Below are 22,110 nucleotides of genomic sequence, written 5' to 3' on the forward strand. Positions count from 1 at the left end.
TGGGTGAACCGGTACGATAAATGGTGAGACAGGCACAGCGCTGACCAGGTAACCCCATGCACAGGCCAAGGTAAGAAAACTGGACTTTTAAGTATTGCCTTGGTGGTCTAGATCCCGAAGGAATTGGGAATAAGAGGCCCAATGTGGGAAATAAGGGAAGTACATGTACGGGTCCAATTAAGAGAACAAGGAAATGTCTCTGGGACAATTCCTCCTGAAAGTCCCTTGGGGAGGATGATAAGGAATTGGAAACTTAACTAAAAGAATCTGACCAGGACAAAAGTTTGGGTAACATTAATTCATTAGGTCCACTGAACGGACTGGAATCAACATTTAGTGTCAGAAGTGGGATTCCAAAGGCTCTGCAGATCTTTGGCAGATGGAGCAAAATGGTGTGGGTCTGTGCAGACCAGGGATTTGGCCAGTGGAGTAATTATAATTTTTATCTTCTCCATTTTTTCTGCTCTGAACGAACCATCTCTGCATGATTCTGTGGCCAGGGACTGAGAGACCAGATGGAATTTAATGGAAGATAGCAAAAGGTCAGACTTGAATTAAGAGTTCAGGGAAGTCGGCGGTCTGGGACCGTGGTTGAATAGGAGGTCCGAGAGCTCAGATAAAGTCAGGGACCTTAATGGGTAATTGTATGAATACAGTGATTGAACAGGGTTCACCAATACAACGTGTGAGAAATATCCAGAAGATGAGAAGACTATACGTGAAGTTTTTGCGGGGGTGGGGGGTACTTTGAATAAGAGATCATGTAAAATTGGGTGGTTTTTAGGAGGTACATGGGATGATGAACTAATTAAAGAGGCACAAAAGGTGATTTGGAAGCAGATATGAAATGAGAAAGCTAGAAATATAGTAGGGAAATGGCATCTACTGACACAAAAAAGAAAAGAGAGAGATAAGCTTGCAAGTTGGCAGACTAACGCCATAAAAATGGGTATCCCACTGACAGAAGGTGGGACAGTAAAACCTGTGGAAGTCCTCCAGAAAGAATGTGCACATAGAAAAGAAAAGGAAAGATCAGGAAAAAGAAAAGGTGAAAAGCAGGCAGGTAAAACCTCCCGTATCAGAGGATAAACGAAGACTACGTAGTCAAATGGAAGCCTTAAGGCTGATGGAGGAGGGAGAGACGAGTGACCCCTGGGAGGATGTAGAATGGACCCCAAGTATTCCTTGGGGACCCCCTTAAGGACCACCACTAGCATATCATCCACCCGTATCTAGACCCCCAGCAGTGGTCCTCACTGCGCCAGCAGTACCCAAAGTATTTTTGGATCCTGTTAGTGCTCGAATCCAGAGCCATGATAAATCATCTGGCCACTGTAACAAAGAAGTTAAGATTTAAAGAAAGTCTGTAGAAAATTGCAGAGTTTAAAATTAAGCTGAAGCCTCAGTGAGGATAGAAGTCTGGAAGGACACCTGTTGACCTAAGAGAATTCTGCAGAAAAAAATAAGATACCGCTCGACCAGCCAGGCAAATTGGCAGGAAGACCAGAAGAAATGTTTTGAGAAGTTATTGAAAACATAGATAATACAGCCAGTTTGTGCAAAATACTACAGAACACAGAACGAAGACAGCCAGGAATACTCTCAAAGGGACAACGCAAGATACAACTTTGTTTACAGTTCAAAAAAGAACACAGGTTGCAGTGTAAAGATGGAGAAGAGGTCATCTCGTCGGGCTACAGACCTCGAGCTCTTCTCACAGAGATGTCTGATTCATGAGTTGAGCCAGCAAGGCAGATGGATAAGGCTTGGTGGAAGGTTGGAGTCAGTGACCAGAGAAGAAGCAGCTTCAACTACCATGCAGGAAGACTCCTTTAAGGCACTGCAGTCTTGACACAAAGGCACGGTGACTCCTTTTGACCAACCAACTACTTCTCCACAAAGATGGAGCCATCAATGCAGGGCCTCTCCACCCTGGCTGAGGAGTTAGCCAAAAATTCGGGAGTAGACACCTCACTAACTGGATGGCTGGAATCCTACTTTGGGAAATGGAAGGGAGTAATAGTCTCCAGACTGACTTCCCTAATAGTGGTGACAGGAGTATTAACTTGCATGGGATGTTTATTATACCCTGTGTGCGCGGGCTTACACAGTGGCATATTGAAACTGTAATTATGAAACAAATAGCCGTGAGGGATGTAAAAGATGGGTCAGCATGAAATAATTTGTACCCACTTGATAGCGAAAGCAGAAACAATATGGAAGAGACTAGTGGTATGATGCTATCCAAATTGGAGGCGTCTTATGGTTTTGTCTCGGAGCCTACCTCAGCGAATTGCCAAGGCCAATTCCCAGCCTCAACTCCAGGATGATAAAGATCTTGGGCCAAACCTCAACCCAGATGACATAGTCTGAGAGTTTGATCCTGAAGGGGACCTGGGTGAATGGGTCAATTAAACTGAGAGGAACAGGTTAATTGGTCACATGGATGTGTTTGGGCTGTGCCAAGAAGGGCTGGTGACCTGCTGTATCTCTGGATTAAGTTAAAATACCTTTCAAATGGTGAAAAGAGCCAGAGACCAGTTGAAGTGAATACAGCATAACATTATGAAACCAACCTTGGATTTAAAACCCTGGAAGAGGACTAGGTAAGCAAATTCATGAACAAGTGAAAACAAAGTGATGGTGAAGCTCCAGCAATGTGTGGTGTCTGCAGACTTTCCGGTTTTACTTCTTTAATGACAAATGAGTGGAAGTTTGATACTTTCAAAGGAATCAAATGTCACGGGGAAAAGCAGTTCTCAAGAATGAGAAGAGGGCGGTTGGAATATGTGTAGAAAGCAGAATTGGAGGGGACAGTCGGCACCGGGGCGGGGCCCCGCGATGGAGGGGACGGTCGGCACCGGGGCGGGGCCCCGCGATGGAGGGGCCGGTCGGCACCGGGGCGGGGCCCCGCGATGGAGGGGACGGTCGGCAGCGGGGCGGGGCCCCGCGATGGAAGTGACGGTCGGCACCGGGGCGGGGCCCCGCGATGGAGGGGAAGGACAGGACTGGGTGGGGACCCGCAATGTAGGGGTCCATGATGGAGAGGATTATGTGCAGATGGGGAAAATCCTAATGAATATTTTGTGTTTATATTTTACAGTGAATCAGATGTGGGAGGGGAGGCAACTAACTGAAGAGAGTTTGCAGTAGTAGTGAAGAGATGTTCACCTTAGATTGTATAAGGTGTATTAATCTCCCCGCCCAGACCACTTTGCTTTCTAGTACATTGTGGAAAGGTCGGAAGAAAACTGTTGGGGACTGGACAGACAATTTTTAACTCATTGCTGAGGACAGGAGAAATTCCAGAGGACTAGAGGATGGCAGGTGTGGTCCTCTGCACCAGGAAAACTGGACAGAGACTGCGAGATGGTTCCGTTGAGCAGTGTCCCTCTGTCCGCTGCAACAGCATGGACCTCCTTGTGACCAACCACTTGGACTCCTCAGCTCAATACCACACCGACACGTCTGTCCATGGGCAAACCGATGGGACAACACCCCACCTTCCTTCTAGGCTGTCTCCAATCAGACCATCAACATCTCCAATCCCCCCCCCCACCCCTCTCTTTCCTCCTCCAGCACCCCATCCATTTCCCCTGAGTCATCTGCTCCTCCCACCGGTACCTCCCTATTACCTCGACCTGTGTTCCTCCCCCACCGAGGTTTCCCGTTCTCCAGAACTAAGGAGCGCCCAGTGCCGAAATGATGAGCTGCTTTTTATTTCACGTGGATGCTGCGTAATGAGTTCACTTTCCCAGGCAGGTTTGGGCACTGAGCCAGATCTTAGCATCGTGGGGTGGTTCTTATTCACCCCTCAGGTCTCTGCGCTGTATTGACTGGTGCTCTCTCCGTTTCTCTCGCCCATTTCTTCGGTAACAACCTCTCACTTCCTTTGCAGAAACCGGTGGGAGCCGTAGCCCCCTCGTTGTCATCGCTCGACACCTCAGTCGCCATGAGCTGCTGCAGATTTCGACGCTTCTCCCAGAGCCAGGAGTCCATTTCCCGGTTCTTTGCCTATCTGGTATCTACTGGGGATCGCAAACTCGGCCCTCGACCCACTGCTCCTACCGCGGGCCCCCACCCCGGCCCCTGCTTCATCCCACCCGGCCCCCCGCCCGGCACCCCGACCCCCGTCCCCGCCCGGGTCCCCGCCGGGTCTACCCCCGCCCGCGTACCTGGTCCCGGCCCAACTTCCGCCCTGGGTCCCTGCTGCCCCCACCCCTCTTGCCTTTCGCCCTGCACAACCCTCCCCCTGCGCCCACCCCCTCCCCTTGTTCCCTTGCCCTGCTCTCCCCCTCGATTGACCCCACTTCCACCCTGCTCTCCCCCTTGCCCCACCCTCACCCACCACCCCCTCAACACTCTCCAGCCCCCCCATGACTACCTTAACCTTCCCGAAATCATCCCTCCACCTCTCTCCCTCATTCTCCCCTCTCCCCCATTGATCCTTTCTCTCTCTGTGTCTTCACTATCCCCTTTGGCCTTCCCTTCTCTGACAATGTGGTGTCTTCAGTAGAGGCCTCGCCTTCATTCCCCTTTCACACACTTCAAAGATTTCTGTGCAAGCCACGACTCAGGACTTTTCTCTCGTCTCTATCTCAGTGCCTACTTCTTCCACCAGGATTCTCCATTCCATACTAAAGACCCCTTCTCCTGCCTTCTTCCTCCTCCTGGACGTTTTGTTCTGGGCTTCTGCCTGGCTGTTTCTTTTTATTTCTAACTGCTGTCAAGACATCAACCATCTCGACTATACCACTCCACTCACTTGTGAGTCTTTAGGGACCATTCACTGCATCCGGTGCTCCTTATGTGGCCTCCTCCACCTTGAGACTGGATGCAGACTCCGAGATTGTTTCTTTGAGTAGCTTCATTCACTTTGCTGCAGCAGTCAGGACCTCCCAGTAGCCAACCATTTTAATTCCACGCACCATTGCCACACTGGCATGTCTGTCCACAGGCTTGTGTACTGCAAATCAAGACCTCCCACAAATTGAAAGTGCAACAACTCCTATTCCATCTTGTCAGGCTCCAACCAGATGGTATCAATATCCTCTTCTCCAACTTCTGTTAATCCAACCTCCAGTCCCTTTTTTTCCCTCATCACTCTGTGTCCCTTCCTCCAGCTCCCCACCTCTTCCTTCTCCTATCATCTTTTTTAGCCCTCCATCTTCTCCCTCTTTCTCTTCTGCCCTTCCATCTGTATCCACCTGTTACCTCCTATCTGTTAGCCTGTGCTCCTACCCCACCCCTCTCTCACCCACCCCCCTTCCTGTACCCCACCCCCCCATCTTTTGATACAGGCATCTGGCTGATTTTTCAGCATTCCTGAGAAAGGACTCAGCCCAAAACATGGACTAATTTTACTTCCTGTGGATGCTGAGTGACCAGTGGCATACCTAGGGGATGCAGGGGAAGTGAGCACATTTTCCAAAAGTGGTGCCTCCCCCCGCTCTGGTCTGATGCCAACTGCCACCTTCCTCTCCGCTCCAGTCTGACGCCACCCCCGCTCCAATCCAACAACGGCAAAAAGTTAGTGAGGCCCTCCATTCACCCACTGACTCACCATCTGGTATGTGTCGTGCTTTATTAATGTGCTCACTGCCCCTAATGTTAGAACCTGGATACACCCCTGTGAGTGATTTGCTGAGTTCAGCACTTTTGGGCACAGCACTAGCCCTCAACATCTGCTAACTATGACACCGATGGAAAGTAATCCTTTCTATTTTCTCCTTGCTCCTTTAGCTGCAGATTAGGTGCCTCCTCCTGACCATCTTTGCTGCCTGTGTTGGTGGCACCTTCCAGTATGGCTTTAACCTGACAATCATTAACGCACCAACATTTGTGAGTCCAACATTTGTTTTCTCTGGACCATCAAGGGATGAAGGGTGACCTGATAGAAGTTTATAAATGTATGAGGGCCTTTGAAAGGGCAGTCAGAATTTTTTCTGAGAGCAAAAGTGTCATCTGCGAGGGTACATACATATGTTTAAAATGGTGGTGGGGAGGGGGTGGTTTAAAGGAGATATTCTGGGCAAGTTACTTACAGAGTGGGAGATGCCTCACCTGGAACTTAGCATCAGGAGTGGTAGTGGTGGTGGAAGTAGATATGATTGTCATGTCTAGAATAGAGTCTTCTAGAATAGATAGACCTATGAATATGCAAGGAATGGGGGGATATATAGTATGTGGAAGAAGCAAAATTTTGGTTTAAAGTGGGCATCATGTTCAGTGCAGGCATGTGGACAGAAGGGCTTGTTCCTGTGGTGTGATTCTATTAGAGTTCTGGTGAATTGGTAAAGGTTGATTGCCACCAAATCTGTAAAACCAAAAATTAAAACTAAATCCCTACTTTTTAACCTTAAAATGACAGTTTGTCCAACAGTTCATCAATGAGACCTGGTCTGAACGTTTCAGCAGCCAGCTGGAGAGCTGGACCATCACACTCCTCTGGACCATCATTGTGGCTGCCTTTTCCATTGGAGGACTGGTTGGGGCTCTTATTGCTGGACCCATGGCCATAACATTTGGAAGGTGTGCCATATGAACTCTGAGAGGAAGATAAGCCAGTTTTCATTTCTTCTTTTTAAAGAGTACATTGTTGAGGTTATTTGTGAGTTCAAGACCCAAATACATAAAGATACATTTTTCTCCTGCATTTATCCACCCCATTATTATTTGCACTCCACCGTCCTCCATTCAGCGTTACTCAATTCTCCATCCTCCTTCCTCCATGACCCCCTTGTCTGTCTGTTTTTTTACCCTTCATAGCTCTCTCCATCTCTCTGAAATTTTCATGCTGCTAAATTTCCTCTTCTCTTTTCACTTCACCACCCATGCCTCTCTTGTCATAGCTCTCTATTATTAGTCCTATCTAAATTCAACCGAACCCCCAAGCCCTTCCTGCCTGCACATGTCCATCCTTCTCCATGCTCTTCCTCCATCTATTCTCTGTTTCCACTCCCATTCACTCACTCCCTTCTGTACTGATAATAGCCACACCAGCAGTGCAAGTATAAGACAGTTTTAATAAACTAATATGTACACTAAGAAGTCTTGTGTCTCTGCAAGACGAACCTGGAAGGCTGGACTGTAGCTCTGGACTGCTTTATATGCAAGGTCACCGGGATGACCCCTGGTGACCTAGTGGTGTAATTACATATCACCACATTCACCCCCCCCTTAAAAAAAAATTGTTATTCCCCCACCGTTTTCCTTCCCTTGTTTGTAAGTTCATGTCCAAAATTTTTCGTGGCTTCCGTTGCCTTCTGGACCTTCTCGGTAGTGGTATAGGGGTGGGGAGCGCGGTCTGCCTTTCGGCCTTTCTTGGTGGAGGTGTGGGAGTGGGAAGTACTAGATGGCCATGTGGCTGTGTGGGCTGGGGATCCTCTTGTATGTGATTAGGTCCTGCCATCAAGTCTAGGGTGGTGATATTTTGTGGGGCGGGCGTACCCAGGGTCCTGATTTCTGGGGTGGGTGGTATAGTCCTCTGGGGTGACTCGATGGACGACTGTTCTAGTGACTGCTGCTGCGCTCCTTGTTGATCCGTAGACATCTGTGTTTCCTCCGCGTTGTTCGCCCATCCGGCCGGCGCGAGATTCCTGGTGGCCACCGAGTCTTCTCTTCCATCTGGGAATGTGACGAAGGCGTACTGAGGGTTCGCGTGCCTCAACTCCACTTGATCCACCAGCGGGTCCGCTTTGTGGGTTCTGCAGTGCTTCCAGAGGAGAACAGGTCCCGGTGTCATCATCCATTTAGGCAGCACTGTGCCCGTCGTGGCTTTCCTTGTGAAAGAAAAGATACGTTCATGTGGGGTCATGTTAGTGGCAGTACACAACAAAGAATGAATAGAGTGTAGGGCTTCTGGCAACACTTCTTGCCATCTAGTAACAGTCAGGTCTTTTGCTTTTAAAGTCAAGAGGACCGTTTTCCAGATAGTGGAATTTTCCCTTTTGACTTGTCCATTCCCCCTGGGATTGTAACTTGTAGTGCGGTTGGTAGCAATCCCTCTCTCGTGCAGGTACTGCTGTACTTCTGAGCTCGTGAATGCAGCACCCCTGTCTGTGTGTATGTAGTTCGGGTACCCAAATATGTGAAGATGCGTTGGAGGCATTTTATAACCATGGTTGCTGATACATCAGAACACGGGATTGAGAAGAGGAAACGGGAATATTCATCTATTATGTTTAGGAAATAGACATTTCTATTATTGGACAGGAGCAGGCCCTTAAAATTGAGGCTGATGTGCTCAAAAGCTTTTATCAGGGTGGCTTTGTCTGGCCAGTAAAATTGCGGTTTGCATTCCACACAGATGGGGCAGCTCTTGTTCACTGACCTCACTTCCTCTACCAAAAATGGGAGGTTTTGGTTTTTAATGAAGTGAAACAGTCTAGCGACCCCCCCCCGCCCCCCCCCCCCAGGTGGCCCAGCTCATCGTGCAAGCTCTGCAACTGGGACGTGTGGTTAAGGATGGCGCAAGTGCCTCTGGACAGTACGTCCAGGGGCTCGTTGAGTCTCCCGGGGTGGTATAGAATGTCATAGTTAAATGTAGACAATTCTATCCACCAGCGCAGGATTTTGTCATTCTTAATTCTCCTCCTGTTCTGGTTATCGAACATAAAAGCCGCAGGCCGTTGGTCCATGACGAGGGTGAAGTGTTTGCATGCCAGATAATGTCGCCAGTGCCTTACTACTTCCACAATGGCTAGGATCTCCTTCTCTACTGCTGAGTGTCTTACCTCTGACCACTGTAGGGTTCGCGAGAAAAAAGCCACTGGTCGTCCGTCTTGGTTTAGGGTGGCTGCCAGAGCCACATCAGATGCATTTGTTTCCATGGACCGCATGGTAGCTTTAGCGATATGGTCCCTAATGTCCCTGAATGCTCTGGTGGCTGCTGGGCACAGTGGAAAAACTGAGGCTTTATAAGTGGGTGGGCCCTGTCAGCGTAGTTGGGGACCCATTGGGTGTAGTAAGCGAACAGTCCCAAACACCTTTTTCGTGCTTTCAGCATGTGTGGCACTGGGAGGTCTAGGAGAGGATGCATACGGGCTGGGTCTGGGCTGATTTCCCCGTTCTGCACTATGTAGCCGAGGATTGGCAACTTCCTGGCACTGAAGACGCATTTGTCCCTGTTGTATGTTGGGTTCCTTTTCTCAGCTGCCTGGAAGAAGCATTTTAAATTCATGTCATGATCCTCCTGTGTTTGGCCACAGATTGTCACGTTGTCTAAGTCGGAGAACACCGCTTTCAGTTAGAACTCCTCTACTATTCAGTCCATTTCTCTCTGAAACGAGGACATTCCATTGGTGACACCGAAGGGGAGTCGCAAAAATTGATACAGCCTGCCGTCTGCCTCAAGTGCCGTGTAAATACAATCGCTGTTTCTAATGGGCAGTTGGTGGTATGCTGCCTTCAGGTCTATGGTGGAGAACACCTTGTATTGCGCAATGTTGTTGACCATGTCTGCTATGCGGCGGGGGGTAGGCATCTAGTTGTGTAAATTTGTTGATAGTCTGGCTGTAATCCACTACCATGCACAGTTTTTCTCCTGACTTTACTACAACCACCTGGGCTCTTCAGGGGCTGGTGCTCTGCTCTATGGTGCCCTCCTGTAGCCTGTGACCTCTGTCCCTCGGGCTGTACCTCCTGCTCTTTGTGGCTATTGGTGTGTATTCTGGGGTCAGGTGTGTGAACAGTGAAGGGGGTTCTATGTTCAGGACAGACAGGCTGCAGTGTTGTTTCTTCGTAAGGCGTAGTGGGGGGTGAGGCCCGTTGTGCACAATTGTAATGCTTTCTAACTGGCACTGAAAATCTAACCCCAATAGTACCGGGGCACAGAGGTGAGGGAGTACTAGTCATTTGAACCCTTCATATTTTGTGCCTTGGATTTCTAGAGTAACCCCGCAAAACTGTTTTACCTCAGCCGCAAGGCTGCAGGCTGCTAACAGGATCTGGTGTGTGGGGAGGGCAAGGCAGTTGACTAATCCCTGGTCAATAAAACTTTCAGTGCTTCCACCATCTATTAAGCAATTTATCCTCACATCATTAATTTTGATGCACATAGTAGCATCAGATAAATTGTGTGGACTCGCCTGATTCATCCGTAGGGAAACAATTCTGGCGTCTTCTTCCATCCGATAGCACTTGTGGTGATATGTAATTACACCACTAGGTCACCAGGGGCCATCCCGGTGACCTTGTATATAAAGCAGTCCAGAGCTACAGTCTAGCCTTCCAGGTTGGTCTTGCAGAGAGACAAGACCTCTTAGTGTACAGATTAGTTTATTAAAGCTGTCTTATACTCGCACTGCTGTTGTGGTTATTGTCAGTACAGTACTCGGCGTCATATTCATCTCCTGAAGACTGTGTCCTCTGCTCTGTAGCATTTGTCCAAGATGGCTGGCTGCACATGGCATTCTTCTTCTTCTGTTTGTCTGTGGAGAAAGAAGAGGTTTCCTGCCTCTCATTAGCATGAGAATGGGCCTCTACAGATTTTTGCTAATGCCCATGTTTTCCACAGTTGGAACAGATATTTTCTCTGGCAGGGCAGAGGCCTCTGGGGTGCTTTCTTTGTCCACAGAAAAAGCACTTGGGACCCTCAATGTGGGCTGCTCCTGCTGTGAATTCCTGCGAGGCAGCATACTTTTCTTCTCGTGGGGCTAGAGAATCCAGCAGTGTGAAGTTTGTCTGAGCCCCAGGGTCCTGTGAGTACTCCTCCAATTCTTTCCTGGTGCTTTCTAAAGCTTCTGCAATAGTCTCTGCCTCATCTAGCCCCACCATTCCTTTCTCCAGCAATCGATGTCTCGTCTCAGTGGACCATGTGCCCGCAACAATTCTGTCCCGCTGTAGAGCTCGTCGAAAGAATCAAAGACTTGTTGATCCAAACCAAGGCTTTTATTAGCAAAAGACAGGAGCTCTTCACAGGTGGCCGACCAGTCCGGAATGATCCGACCTGGCTAGGGACACAACCCTTTAAGGCCCAGACAGTAGGCGTGGCTTAGCTTTCAGCCAATCGGTGTAAGCACAGTCTAGATACTGTAACTATATACACTATATACTATAGTGTATATAGACCTGTACTATCACACCCGCATACTCCTGAGCTGATACTGCTTTAAAGTTGAAGCCTTTCGCCAGGTCTTTCAGAGAGAGTATAAAGTCTCTGGCAGACTCCCCTACTTCTTGTGACCTGGTCATGAGCCTGTACTGGGAGTGGAGTTCACTATGCCCCTTACTGTAATGCCTTTGTAAAATGCTTATTGGTTCTTGGTAGGACCTGGCATGCTGTATAAGGGAGTAAGGGTGGTCTCCCAGCTGCGCTAACAGCAGCATTAATAGCTCTTTATCAGACGCCTTAGCACCCTCCATGCAATTCAGAAAGCATCTCTGCCAGCAGCCGAAGTGTGTGCCGGCTCTGTGATTTCTGGGGTCGAGCTCCAGCCTGTCTGGTCGCAGCACATGGCTAAGCTGCAGTCTCTGGTCCCTTAGTTGTAGCAAAGGTGGACTCTGGGGTACTGCTGGTAGAGCCTCTGTGGGGCTTGTGTCTGCTGGAGGAGTAACCTAGGTGCTTGGGGCTGTTGGCTGAGTCTCTGGCTTTGGGACGTTTGCAGCGGGCTTGGGGGGAATTCCCAGCAGTAGCGTCAGGACTCTGTGGTACTGGGGAAACTGCTGCTGGGGAAGTGACGGTGGCGGTGTCTGCTTTCCCTGACTCTGGAGTGGTCGGGAATTCTGCACATATGTGGCGATTGGGAGCACGACTTGTGGAGATCCTTCCACCTGTGCTTGTAGTGGCCCCTTTCTGATTGGACCGGGGTTTAGGGTTGGCGGCCCCTGTACCAGCAAACCCACAGGCAGGCAGGGCTCTTGGCCGTTTCTTACCTGCCCTATTGTACTTCTGTGGTCTTCCCCGCATTCCACCATGATTCCAGTACAGCGGTCCCTCACCGTCTCTGTCCTCGGATGCACATATGTGCTGGTCGTCCCTGGATTCCATTCCTCAGGAAGAGTCTCCAGGTGGTCGGGAAAGTGCGTTGTAGCAGAAGCAGCTTCCATCCTATTAGTTTATTAAATTGTACTGACAATAACCACACCAGCAGTGCGAGTATAAGACAGCTTTAATAAACTAATATGTACACTAAGAGGTCTTGTCTCTCTGCAAGACGAACCTGGAAGGTTAGACTGTAGCTCTGGACTGCTTTATATTACAAGGTCACTGGGATGACCCCTGATGACCTAGTGTGTAATTACATATCACCACACCTCCATCTATCCATCCTCTGCCACTATCCCCACCTCTAACCTGCCTCGTTCTTCTAACCATCAAAAATTTGAAATTCCATGCAGATGAAATCTGAGGTTTTAATTTCTAAGGTCAGAAGCTAATCTATTTCTTGAGTTGTCTGACTGGGATAAATAAATTTGCCAATAAAACAGCCTTTTCTAATTGTGCAGGTTCTGAAAGGTTGGAATATTTGTCAGAATGTTGCTCACCAAGCTTTCATTTCTGACATTGAGCACATAAGCTTGTTTCATTTACAATTAATTCCTGTTGTCAATTAGACTTGAAATTGGTTTTGTCTGTTTAATGTAAAAAGTGCAAGGGTTGAAATAGTGAGTTAGAATCAGGGGATGGAGCAGAGGTGGAGACACAGAGGATGAAATGGGATGGAACAGAGGGGTGGAAATGGGTAGGAACGGGCAGAAATAGGATGAAACAGATGGGGAGAAACATGGAGAAACATGTAGATATAGAGGAGAGGAAGAGAAGGGGAGAAATGGAGAGAAATTGGTTGAAAGAGAGGGGCAGGAACAGGGGAGAAACAGCAATAGAAACAGGGAATGAAACAGAGGGTAGGAACAGAGGGAGAAACAGGGGGAGGAACAGATGGGTTGGTGTACTACAAGTATACTTACTCCCAACATCAATCCACAAAGAACATGGTTCTGATCTTTATATTGCTTTAAATCCAGATCTGATTGGATTTTGTGATCATGATGATGTATTCATCAAGAGTACCCTGTCAGCACACATCAGTGTCTGGCATGGAAGCTGCTCTGCTCATGTCTTCAGGAAACTGCAGAATTGTGAGCAGAGTGTTGTGAGTGTAGCTCAGAACCTCACACAAACCCCTCTTCCCTCTATCTCTACCTTGTGCCTTGGAAAAGCAGGCAACGTGCAAATGATCCATCCCACCTCGGTCACACTTTCTTCTCCCTCCTCCTGTTGGGAAGAAGATTCAAGATTGTGAAATGATGCACCACCAAAATCAAGGACAGTTTCTTTCCCGTGGCTATCAGACTATTGTATGAATCCCACACTGGCAAAGTAACTTGACTGAGCTGATATCTCATTAACTCAACTCACAGTATGATGACTTCACTGTTCCTTGGTGCACGTGACTATAAATGTAAACTGGGTAGCATAGAAACTTGCTATATTGTCAATTATTTTCTTTTCACACAGGAGGAATTCGCTGCTACTGAACAATGTTTTTGTACTCATTGGTGCTTTGCTAATGGGTTTGAGCAGAACAGCCAAATCATTTGAGATTATCATAATTGGAAGGTTCTTTGCTGGAATAAACTCAGGTATCTATTTTTTTCCAAAGTATTGGCCTTGGAGAATGGCACTCCATAGAAGTCACCACATAGATGCTGTCCAGTGGGAACATCACCACTCTTGTCATACTCCCTGCCCAAAGTAATCTCCCAAGTTCAAATATTCTTTAAATGTGTGCAAATATTATGCAAAAGTGATACTCACCAATTTAAAGCTCTGTGCATTGGGCCATTGCTTTCTGCTGTGCATTCATCCACTGGAGGGTGTTGACTCAGTAGGATCACAAAATACATTAGAACATATCCTGAGGTTTTTGCATTCTCTTGTCAAATTCAAATGAAAATGTATATTGAATGCACTCTGCCTTGTGTGACAAGTCCCCGTAGTTTAATCCTCATGCTCATGCTCATCCTCATACTAGTACCTTGTAGAACTGGAGGTAGGGCACATGGGTTGTTCAATCATTTTCATCGATTCTTCACAAAGCTGGTCTCTTGGTTGGCTGGAGTTGGCAACATTTTCTTTATTAATTTTTTTGTATTTGCAAGCAAATTTGATGAGTTCTTCCTTTCTACATTTCGGTTAGTGTAGCTGTTGGCAAATGCCGTTACAGTGCCAGAGACTGGAGTTCGAACCCAGCGGTGTCAGTAAGGAGTTTCCTCCAAGTATTCTGGTTTCTTCCCACTCTTCAAAACCTATTAGGGTTGTAGGTTCATTGGGTGTAATTGGCTCATCGGCTGGTAGAGCCTGTTACCATGCTCTATGTATGTCTATGTCTAAAATTTGCATCCACAGAGCACTTTCCATAATTTCCATTTGTTCAATCCATGGTTCGATTGAACCTGCTTGGAAAGATGTATCTTACCATCTTGATGCAAGCAGAGAGGAAGTCCCTGGGTCTCAATGAACCGAACTACTACACAACTCCAGAGAACAAAACCCCACAGTCCATGAAAGATTTGCAGCCTTTGCTCCTGTAGTCACTCTTGGCTAGCCTTTCATCCTTGCTAACAGCTAATGGCCCTATTCTCTTCTGTAATCCCAATTGCCCCAAATTTCAAATTCACTGGTGAAAGTTTCCAATTGCCCTGATAAACATTCTTCAAACAAAGGACTGAAGGTCCCACTGATCTTTTTGCTTCAGCTGCCTGACCTTACAGCAAACCTATGTGGATGCGGTCATCCTTCATTGTAGCAGACGCTCAAGCCACCTCAATATTTGCTTGATGGGTGCAGGGTGCCTGGCGTCTCGCTGAATGAGAGGACTGTGGCTTGGTGACTTCCTTCCTCAGGAAATCAAGGCAAATATGGAAAAAATGCACGAAAAAGGAAAAGTCTGCTCAGCCTCAGGCAATTGTAACTATCGGGATGGCCCTTGCAAAGTGGTAGCTCAGGCACATAGGGCAGAGTGGCTTCCTCATGCGAAATGATGTTTTATGATCCAAAGCAACTGAAAACAAAGCAACAACATTAGTGACTCACCAGGTACCATGAACAAGAAGTTGCAAGTTGAATGTATAATGTGCTGAGTATCCAGTGAGAGCATGAACAAAGTATAACTTCATTGTCCTTATGTCTTGAGGTGTGGGATTCAACATCAACCCCATGTATCTCGGTGAGAGTAGTCCGAAGGAGATACGGGGCACTGTGGCCCTCTCGTTTGCTCCGTTCACTGCAGCGGGATTGGTGGTGGGACAGACCATTGGACTTGGGTAGGTTCTTGCATTCTTTCCACTCCTGGGCCAGTTTCCTTGGACCTATAAATCCAGGCCACAACAACTTGGGCCATCCCTAATCCCCAACTCTATGGTGCAGCCAATACAAGCTGTTCTACTTGGCTTGGTCTCCATCAAATCAACCCATTGCACACATACCTGTACTCACCTACCCTCAAACCCAACAGTCCCGATCACCTGGTTCCAGTAACAACACACACATACATCTGAATACACATGCATGCACACCCACCCATTTACGCACACACGCACCTGTGAACGCAGTAACATGTATAGATACACACACGTGAATGCAGACATGGGTTTACACACATACAACTACACACAGGTTATACACACAACTGTGTACACATACACGTATACACACAACTGTGTACATATATGTATGCACTCACACCTATGTACACACTCACAGGGGAACTCGGGTCCCGGATCCGATGGTAGCTCTGTTGGAACCATGTCGTCTGGAACCCTGCGGTGGGTATTTGGAGTTTCCGGGCTTATTGTGGGTGTCGAGACCTCAGTTCCTGAAGGTGTCAGGTCTCCGATTGAGACGGTGTCCTCTCTACCATCCAGATATGCCACGTCGGCATCCATCAGATTTGCGTGCAGTAGGTGCACCCTCTCGACCAGATAGTCCGTTTTACTTCTCGTGCTTCTTCAGCAGGACTGATCCTGGTGTCATTAGCCATGCTGGAAGAGTAATCCCCGACATGGATTTCCTCGGGAATGCAAACATTAGTTCGTGAGGAGTCGCATTGGTCGCGGTGCAGGGAAGCGTTCTATTGGAGTGGAGCGCGGTGGGGAGAACCTCATGCCAGTGCGAGTCTGGAAGGCCTTTAGAATGGAGGGCCAATTTTACAGCCTTCCAAACCTTTGCATTTTCCTCCAGTTGCAGTGACGGCCACCATTGCATCTCTTACAGTAGCAGTTCCCGCCATGAAGCACAGCAAGATGGCGGCGGCGAGCAGCATGGAGAGGTGGGGGCTCACACCTCTGGGCCTGGGCACAGGGTGTACGACTGTTCGGGGGCCACGCACATGGTAGCCTTCCAGGGGTTTCCCTTTGCCCGACAGACTTATGCTCAGTGTCCCCTCTTACTGCATCATGAACACACGGAGTCTTTCACGGGTCATCTGGCGCAGGGGTGTTTGGCCTGTCCACAGAAGTAGTACTCCCGGTTGTGTTTGGCCGCAGTAGTCTGTACCTGGGACAGCAGTGCTCCGTGGGCCTGGCTTTCCCAGAAGACACCACTTTCGTTAGTGAGGTGGTCTGCTCCCAGATGGGCCTCTTCGAAGTATTTTGCCAGATCAGGGGTACTGGCAAGGTCCTACTTCCCCAACTCCAGTAGACGCAGCCTCATGTACCTCAAACTCACTCCAGTCACGAGTGTATCCCAGACTGTGGTGAATCTGTGTCGTGCTGTCAGTCTTTCACTGTGCTTAGTCTGCTTTACTGTCATTGGATGTGTATTATCTCTACCACTAAAGACACTCCCCTTGGGTATAACTGTGTATGCACCCATATCATTCATTATTGTACCACTAGTTTCTGCTAATAAAAGTCATGATTCCTGGTTAACTACACAGCCCTCATCTTCTTCATTAACTGGCACTTCACAGACTTGCTCTTATTCCCTCACTCGGGCTGAGACCACTTTGTAGTGACACTATCTCGTCAGCGTCCATAGTTCCAGGACGTAGTCATGTAGCGATTCACCCGGTCATTGCCAAGGTGTGAGTTGGTGTCATTCTCATATGTTGCGCAGTCCTTGATGACCGCATATCCCTTGGGGCCGACTCGAGAGAGGAGGGCCGATCTCCAGAGGCCAACAGAGTGGAAGACTTATTGGGAGGCCACTAAGTAGGACTGGAAGCACTCCAACCAGTAGGTGAGTTTTTCCAGGGTCTCTGGGGACAGAGGGTCGACCTGGAGCATCACTGGCTTCAATGGGGCTTCCATCCCGTCTTCAAAAGTAAGGTAATAAGAGCATGTTTGTGCTTCTCACAAGTCTCCGAGTTCTATCGATCATGTTACAATTCTTGTCGCTCCTCCTGGCCGATGCCACCTTTGTGGCCTTCGTATCAGAATGATGATGGCAGGGGGAGTATTGCAGCCTCTGGAGTGGTGGCATCAGTCGTCCTCGATCAAGCAAAACCCCGCCAGCTGAGCAACTTGATGATGGACGTGAAGATAAATGGACATCTAACAGATTGTTTATGGCTTGACGGAGAGCTTTATAAACTCTATGACCGCTGGGAGACACAACTTAAAGGTTTACCCCATGGACTACTGTATCTATCTTGCATTGCAATTATATTCGGCGACTATTCAGGGGAATTTTAGAGACCGGCTGTTAGTTGTAAGCTAATAAAATTTTAACGTGATGGTTAGTACTCAGAGACTTGTGAGGAGCAGAAACACGCTTTTATTAGCTTAGAACTAACGGCCGGTATCGACAATGGTCTTCAGGTAAATCGGAGGTAAGGCGGAAAAACAAGGTTTATATCGGGACTGACGGGGGTGGAGCCAAGAGGAAGGGTCGGCCATCTATACATAGACAGTGAGTTCCAGTTCACTGTACACACACACATTTGTGTACACAGCTGTCTACAAACAAACACACCCGTGTACAAACAAACCCGCACAAACACACACACCCGTGAACAAACACACACCCGTGAACAAACCCGCACAAACACACACACCCGTGAACAAACGCGCACAAACACACACCCGTGAACAAACCCGCACAAACACACACCCGTGAACAAACCCGCACAAACACACACACCCGTGAACAAACCAACCCGCACAAACACACACACCCGTGAACAAACCAACCCGCACAAACACACACACCCGTGAACAAACCAACCCGCACAAACACACACACCCGTGAACAAACCAACCCGCACAAACACACACACCCGTGAACAAACCAACCCGCACAAACACACACACCTGTGAACAAACCGCACAAACACACACACCCGTGAACAAACCGCACAAACACACACACCCGTGAACAAACCCGCACAAACACACACCCGTGAACAAACCAACCCGCACAAACACACACACCCGTGAACAAACCAACCCGCACAAACACACACACCCGTGAACAAACCAACCCGCACAAACACACACACCCGTGAACAAACCGCACAAACACACACCCGTGAACAAACCGCACAAACACACACACCCGTGAACAAACCCGCACAAACACACACCCGTGAACAAACCAACCCGCACAAACACACACACCCGTGAACAAACCAACCCGCACAAACACACACACCCGTGAACAAACCAACCCGCACAAACACACACACCCGTGAACAAACCAACCCGCACAAACACACACACCCGTGAACAAACCCGCACAAACACACACACCCGTGAACAAACCCGCACAAACACACAACCGTGAACAAACCCACACAAACACACACAACCGTGAACAAACCCGCACAAACACACACACCCGTGAACAAACCCGCACAAACACACACACCCGTGAACAAACCAACCCGCACAAACACACACCCGTGAACAGACCCGCACAAACACACACACCCGTGAACAGACCCGCACAAACACACGCACCCGTGAACAGACACGCACAAACACACGCACCCGTGAACAGACCCGCACAAACACACGCACCCGTGAACAGACCCGCACAAACACACGCACCCGTGAACAGACCCGCACAAACACACGCACCCGTGAACAGACCCGCACAAACACACGCACCCGTGAACAGACCCGCACAAACACACGCACCCGTGAACAGACCCGCACAAACACACGCACCCGTGAACAGACCCGCACAAACACACGCACCCGTGAACAGACCCGCACAAACACACGCACCCGTGAACAGACCCGCACAAACACACGCACCCGTGAACAGACCCGCACAAACACACGCACCCGTGAACAGACCCGCACAAACACACGCACCCGTGAACAGACCCGCACAAACACACGCACCCGTGAACAGACCCGCACAAACACACGCACCCGTGAACAGACCCGCACAAACACACGCACCCGTGAACAGACCCGCACAAACACACGCACCCGTGAACAGACCCGCACAAACACACGCACCCGTGAACAGACCCGCACAAACACACGCACCCGTGAACAGACCCGCACAAACACACGCACCCGTGAACAGACCCGCACAAACACACGCACCCGTGAACAGACCCGCACAAACACACGCACCCGTGAACAGACCCGCACAAACACACGCACCCGTGAACAGACCCGCACAAACACACGCACCCGTGAACAGACCCGCACAAACACACGCACCCGTGAACAGACCCGCACAAACACACGCACCCGTGAACAGACCCGCACAAACACACGCACCCGTGAACAGACCCGCACAAACACACGCACCCGTGAACAGACCCGCACAAACACACGCACCCGTGAACAGACCCGCACAAACACACGCACCCGTGAACAGCCCCGCACAAACACACGCACCCGTGAACAGCCCCGCACAAACACACGCACCCGTGAACAGCCCCGCACAAACACACGCACCCGTGAACAGCCCCGCACAAACACACGCACCCGTGAACAGCCCCGCACAAACACACGCACCCGTGAACAGACCCGCACAAACACACACTTCAAGATCATGCATTTACTCCCCTACCCTCACACCATCCTCACCACCATCACCTCCTGCTGTCACCTTCGATTCCTGGAACAATTTGCAGGCATTAAGATGGTGGTGTTAACTCTGGAAAGAACCCTGCACTCTTCACTACACTCTCCATATCCACACAGTTTCTCTGGGATTGATACTCAGCAATTTTCCCTTGATGCCAGGGTTCTGAAGACTGCAATTGATTTGAAAAATGCTCAAAGTGAAAATTTTAATTTCAAATGTATCAGGTAATAAAGTTAGAAAAATTTCTATCTTTCATATCGCTGTTATTTTAAAAATAATTCTTTGGCAACGGGTGTCGCTGGGAAGGACAGCAATCTCATGCTTCTCTGCATCCTCCCACTTCCTGAGTCTTACAGGTGTTGTGACCAGACGTGGACTGTGTCCATAGTGCAAGGTATGAGAAAGTAAAGCTATTTTGTGATGTTAATTGCAGAGAGGTTTTGGGCAGTGAGGAATTGTGGCCTCTACTGCTGGCATCCTGTGGCGTGCCAGCCCTGATCCAGCTCATTCTGCTTCCGTGGTGCCCAGAGAGCCCCAGGTACCTACTGATTGACAAGAAGGACAAGGAGTCGTGTATGAAAGGTAAGTGATGTCATAGGGAAAAAAAATCTTTTTCATTTTGGGTGGGAGAAAGAAATGACTCGTGAGTTCAAGTTCATTGTTCACATGATAGTGTGAATGAGATCCAAGTACCCTACTCCCTCGCTATTCCCTAATGCCTTCTTTCCTGTTCAGCCCCTCCCTCCATCCTCACTCACCTCCTTCCATCCTGACTCCCCTCCTTCCATCCTCACTCCCCTCCTTCCATCCTCACTCCCCTCCTTCCATCCTCACTCCCCTCCTTCCATCCTCACTCTCCTCCTTCCATCCTCACTCTCCTCCTTCCATCCTCACTCCCCTCCCTCCATTCTCACTCCCCTCCCTCCATTCTCACTCCCCTCACTCCATACTCATTCCCCTCCCTCCATCCCCACTCCCCTCCCTCCCTCCTCCATCACTCCCCTCCCTCCCTCCCTCCTCCATCACTCCCCACCCTCCTCCATCACTCCCCACCCTCCTCCATCACTCCCCTCCCCACCCTCCTCCATCACTCCCCTCCCTCCCTCCTCCATCACTCCCCTCCCTCCCTCCTCCATCGCTCCCCTCCCTCCCTCCTCCATCGCTCCCCTCCCTCCCTCCTCCATCGCTCCCCTCCCTCCCTCCTCCATCGCTCCCCTCCCTCCCTCCTCCATCGCTTCCCTCCCTCCTCCATCACTCCCTTCCCTCCCTCCTCCATCGCTCCCCTCCCTCCCTCCTCCATCGCTCCACGCCTTCCCTCCTCAATCACTCCTCTCACTCCCTCCTCCAACACACCCCTCCCTCCCTCATTCATCACTTCCCTCCCTCCCAACTCCACTCCCTCCTTCATCACTCCCCTATCTCCCACCCACCTCCATCACTCCCCTCCCACCCTCCTACCTTCCCTCCCTCCTCCAACACTCCCCTCCCTCCCACCATCACTCCCCTCCCTCCCTGCTCTATCATTCCCCTCCCTCCCTCCCTGCTCCATCACTCCTCTCTCTCCCACCTCCAACACTCCCCTCCCTCCCTCCTTCATCACTTCCCTCCCTCCTACCTCCAACACCCCTCCCTCCCCATCACCCCCTAACTCCCACCTCCAACACCACTCCATCCCTCCCTCCCTCCTCCATCACTCCCCTCCCTCCCTCCTTTATCACTTCCCTCCCTCTCTGCTCCATCACTCCTCTCCCTCCCACCTCCAACACTCCCCTCCCTCCTTCATCACTCCCCTCCCTCCTCCATCACTCCCCTACCTTGCACCTCCAACACCCCTCCCTCTCACCCTCACTCCCTCCTCAATCACTCCCATCGCTCCATCCACCATCACTCCCCTCCCTGCCTCCTCAATTACACCCCTCCCTCCCTTCTCCATCACTCCCCTCCCTTGCTCCTCCATCAGTCCCCTCCCTCCCACCTCCATCACTCCCCTTCCTCCCTCCACCATCACTCCCTTCCTCCCTCCACCATCACTCACTCCCTCCCTCCACCATCACTCCCCTCCATTACTCCCCTTCCTCCCTCCACTATCACTCCCCTCCCTCCCTCCCTGCTCC

General features: G+C 49.7%; 1 protein-coding gene across 3 annotated transcripts in view; it reads left to right on the forward strand.

The window, feature by feature from the left end:
* Positions 1 to 3,902: 3,902 nt before the first annotated feature.
* Positions 3,903 to 22,110, forward strand: part of LOC138761223 (solute carrier family 2, facilitated glucose transporter member 11-like) — a 58,602-nt gene continuing 40,394 nt past the window's right edge. For 2 of the 3 annotated variants that reach the window (XM_069933004.1, XM_069933006.1), the window contains exons 1-6: positions 3,903 to 4,021; positions 5,743 to 5,841; positions 6,371 to 6,531; positions 13,460 to 13,584; positions 15,138 to 15,267; positions 20,430 to 20,578. In XM_069933004.1, coding sequence (XP_069789105.1) covers positions 3,953 to 4,021; positions 5,743 to 5,841; positions 6,371 to 6,531; positions 13,460 to 13,584; positions 15,138 to 15,267; positions 20,430 to 20,578 — 733 coding nt within the window. In that variant the 5' untranslated portion in view covers positions 3,903 to 3,952. The remainder of the gene's footprint in view (positions 4,022 to 5,742; positions 5,842 to 6,370; positions 6,532 to 13,459; positions 13,585 to 15,137; positions 15,268 to 20,429; positions 20,579 to 22,110) is intronic. The other variant, XM_069933005.1, reaches the window with a different exon arrangement.

This window comes from Narcine bancroftii, chromosome 4 (genome assembly GCF_036971445.1).
Source record: "Narcine bancroftii isolate sNarBan1 chromosome 4, sNarBan1.hap1, whole genome shotgun sequence".
Taxonomy (NCBI): domain Eukaryota; kingdom Metazoa; phylum Chordata; class Chondrichthyes; order Torpediniformes; family Narcinidae; genus Narcine; species Narcine bancroftii.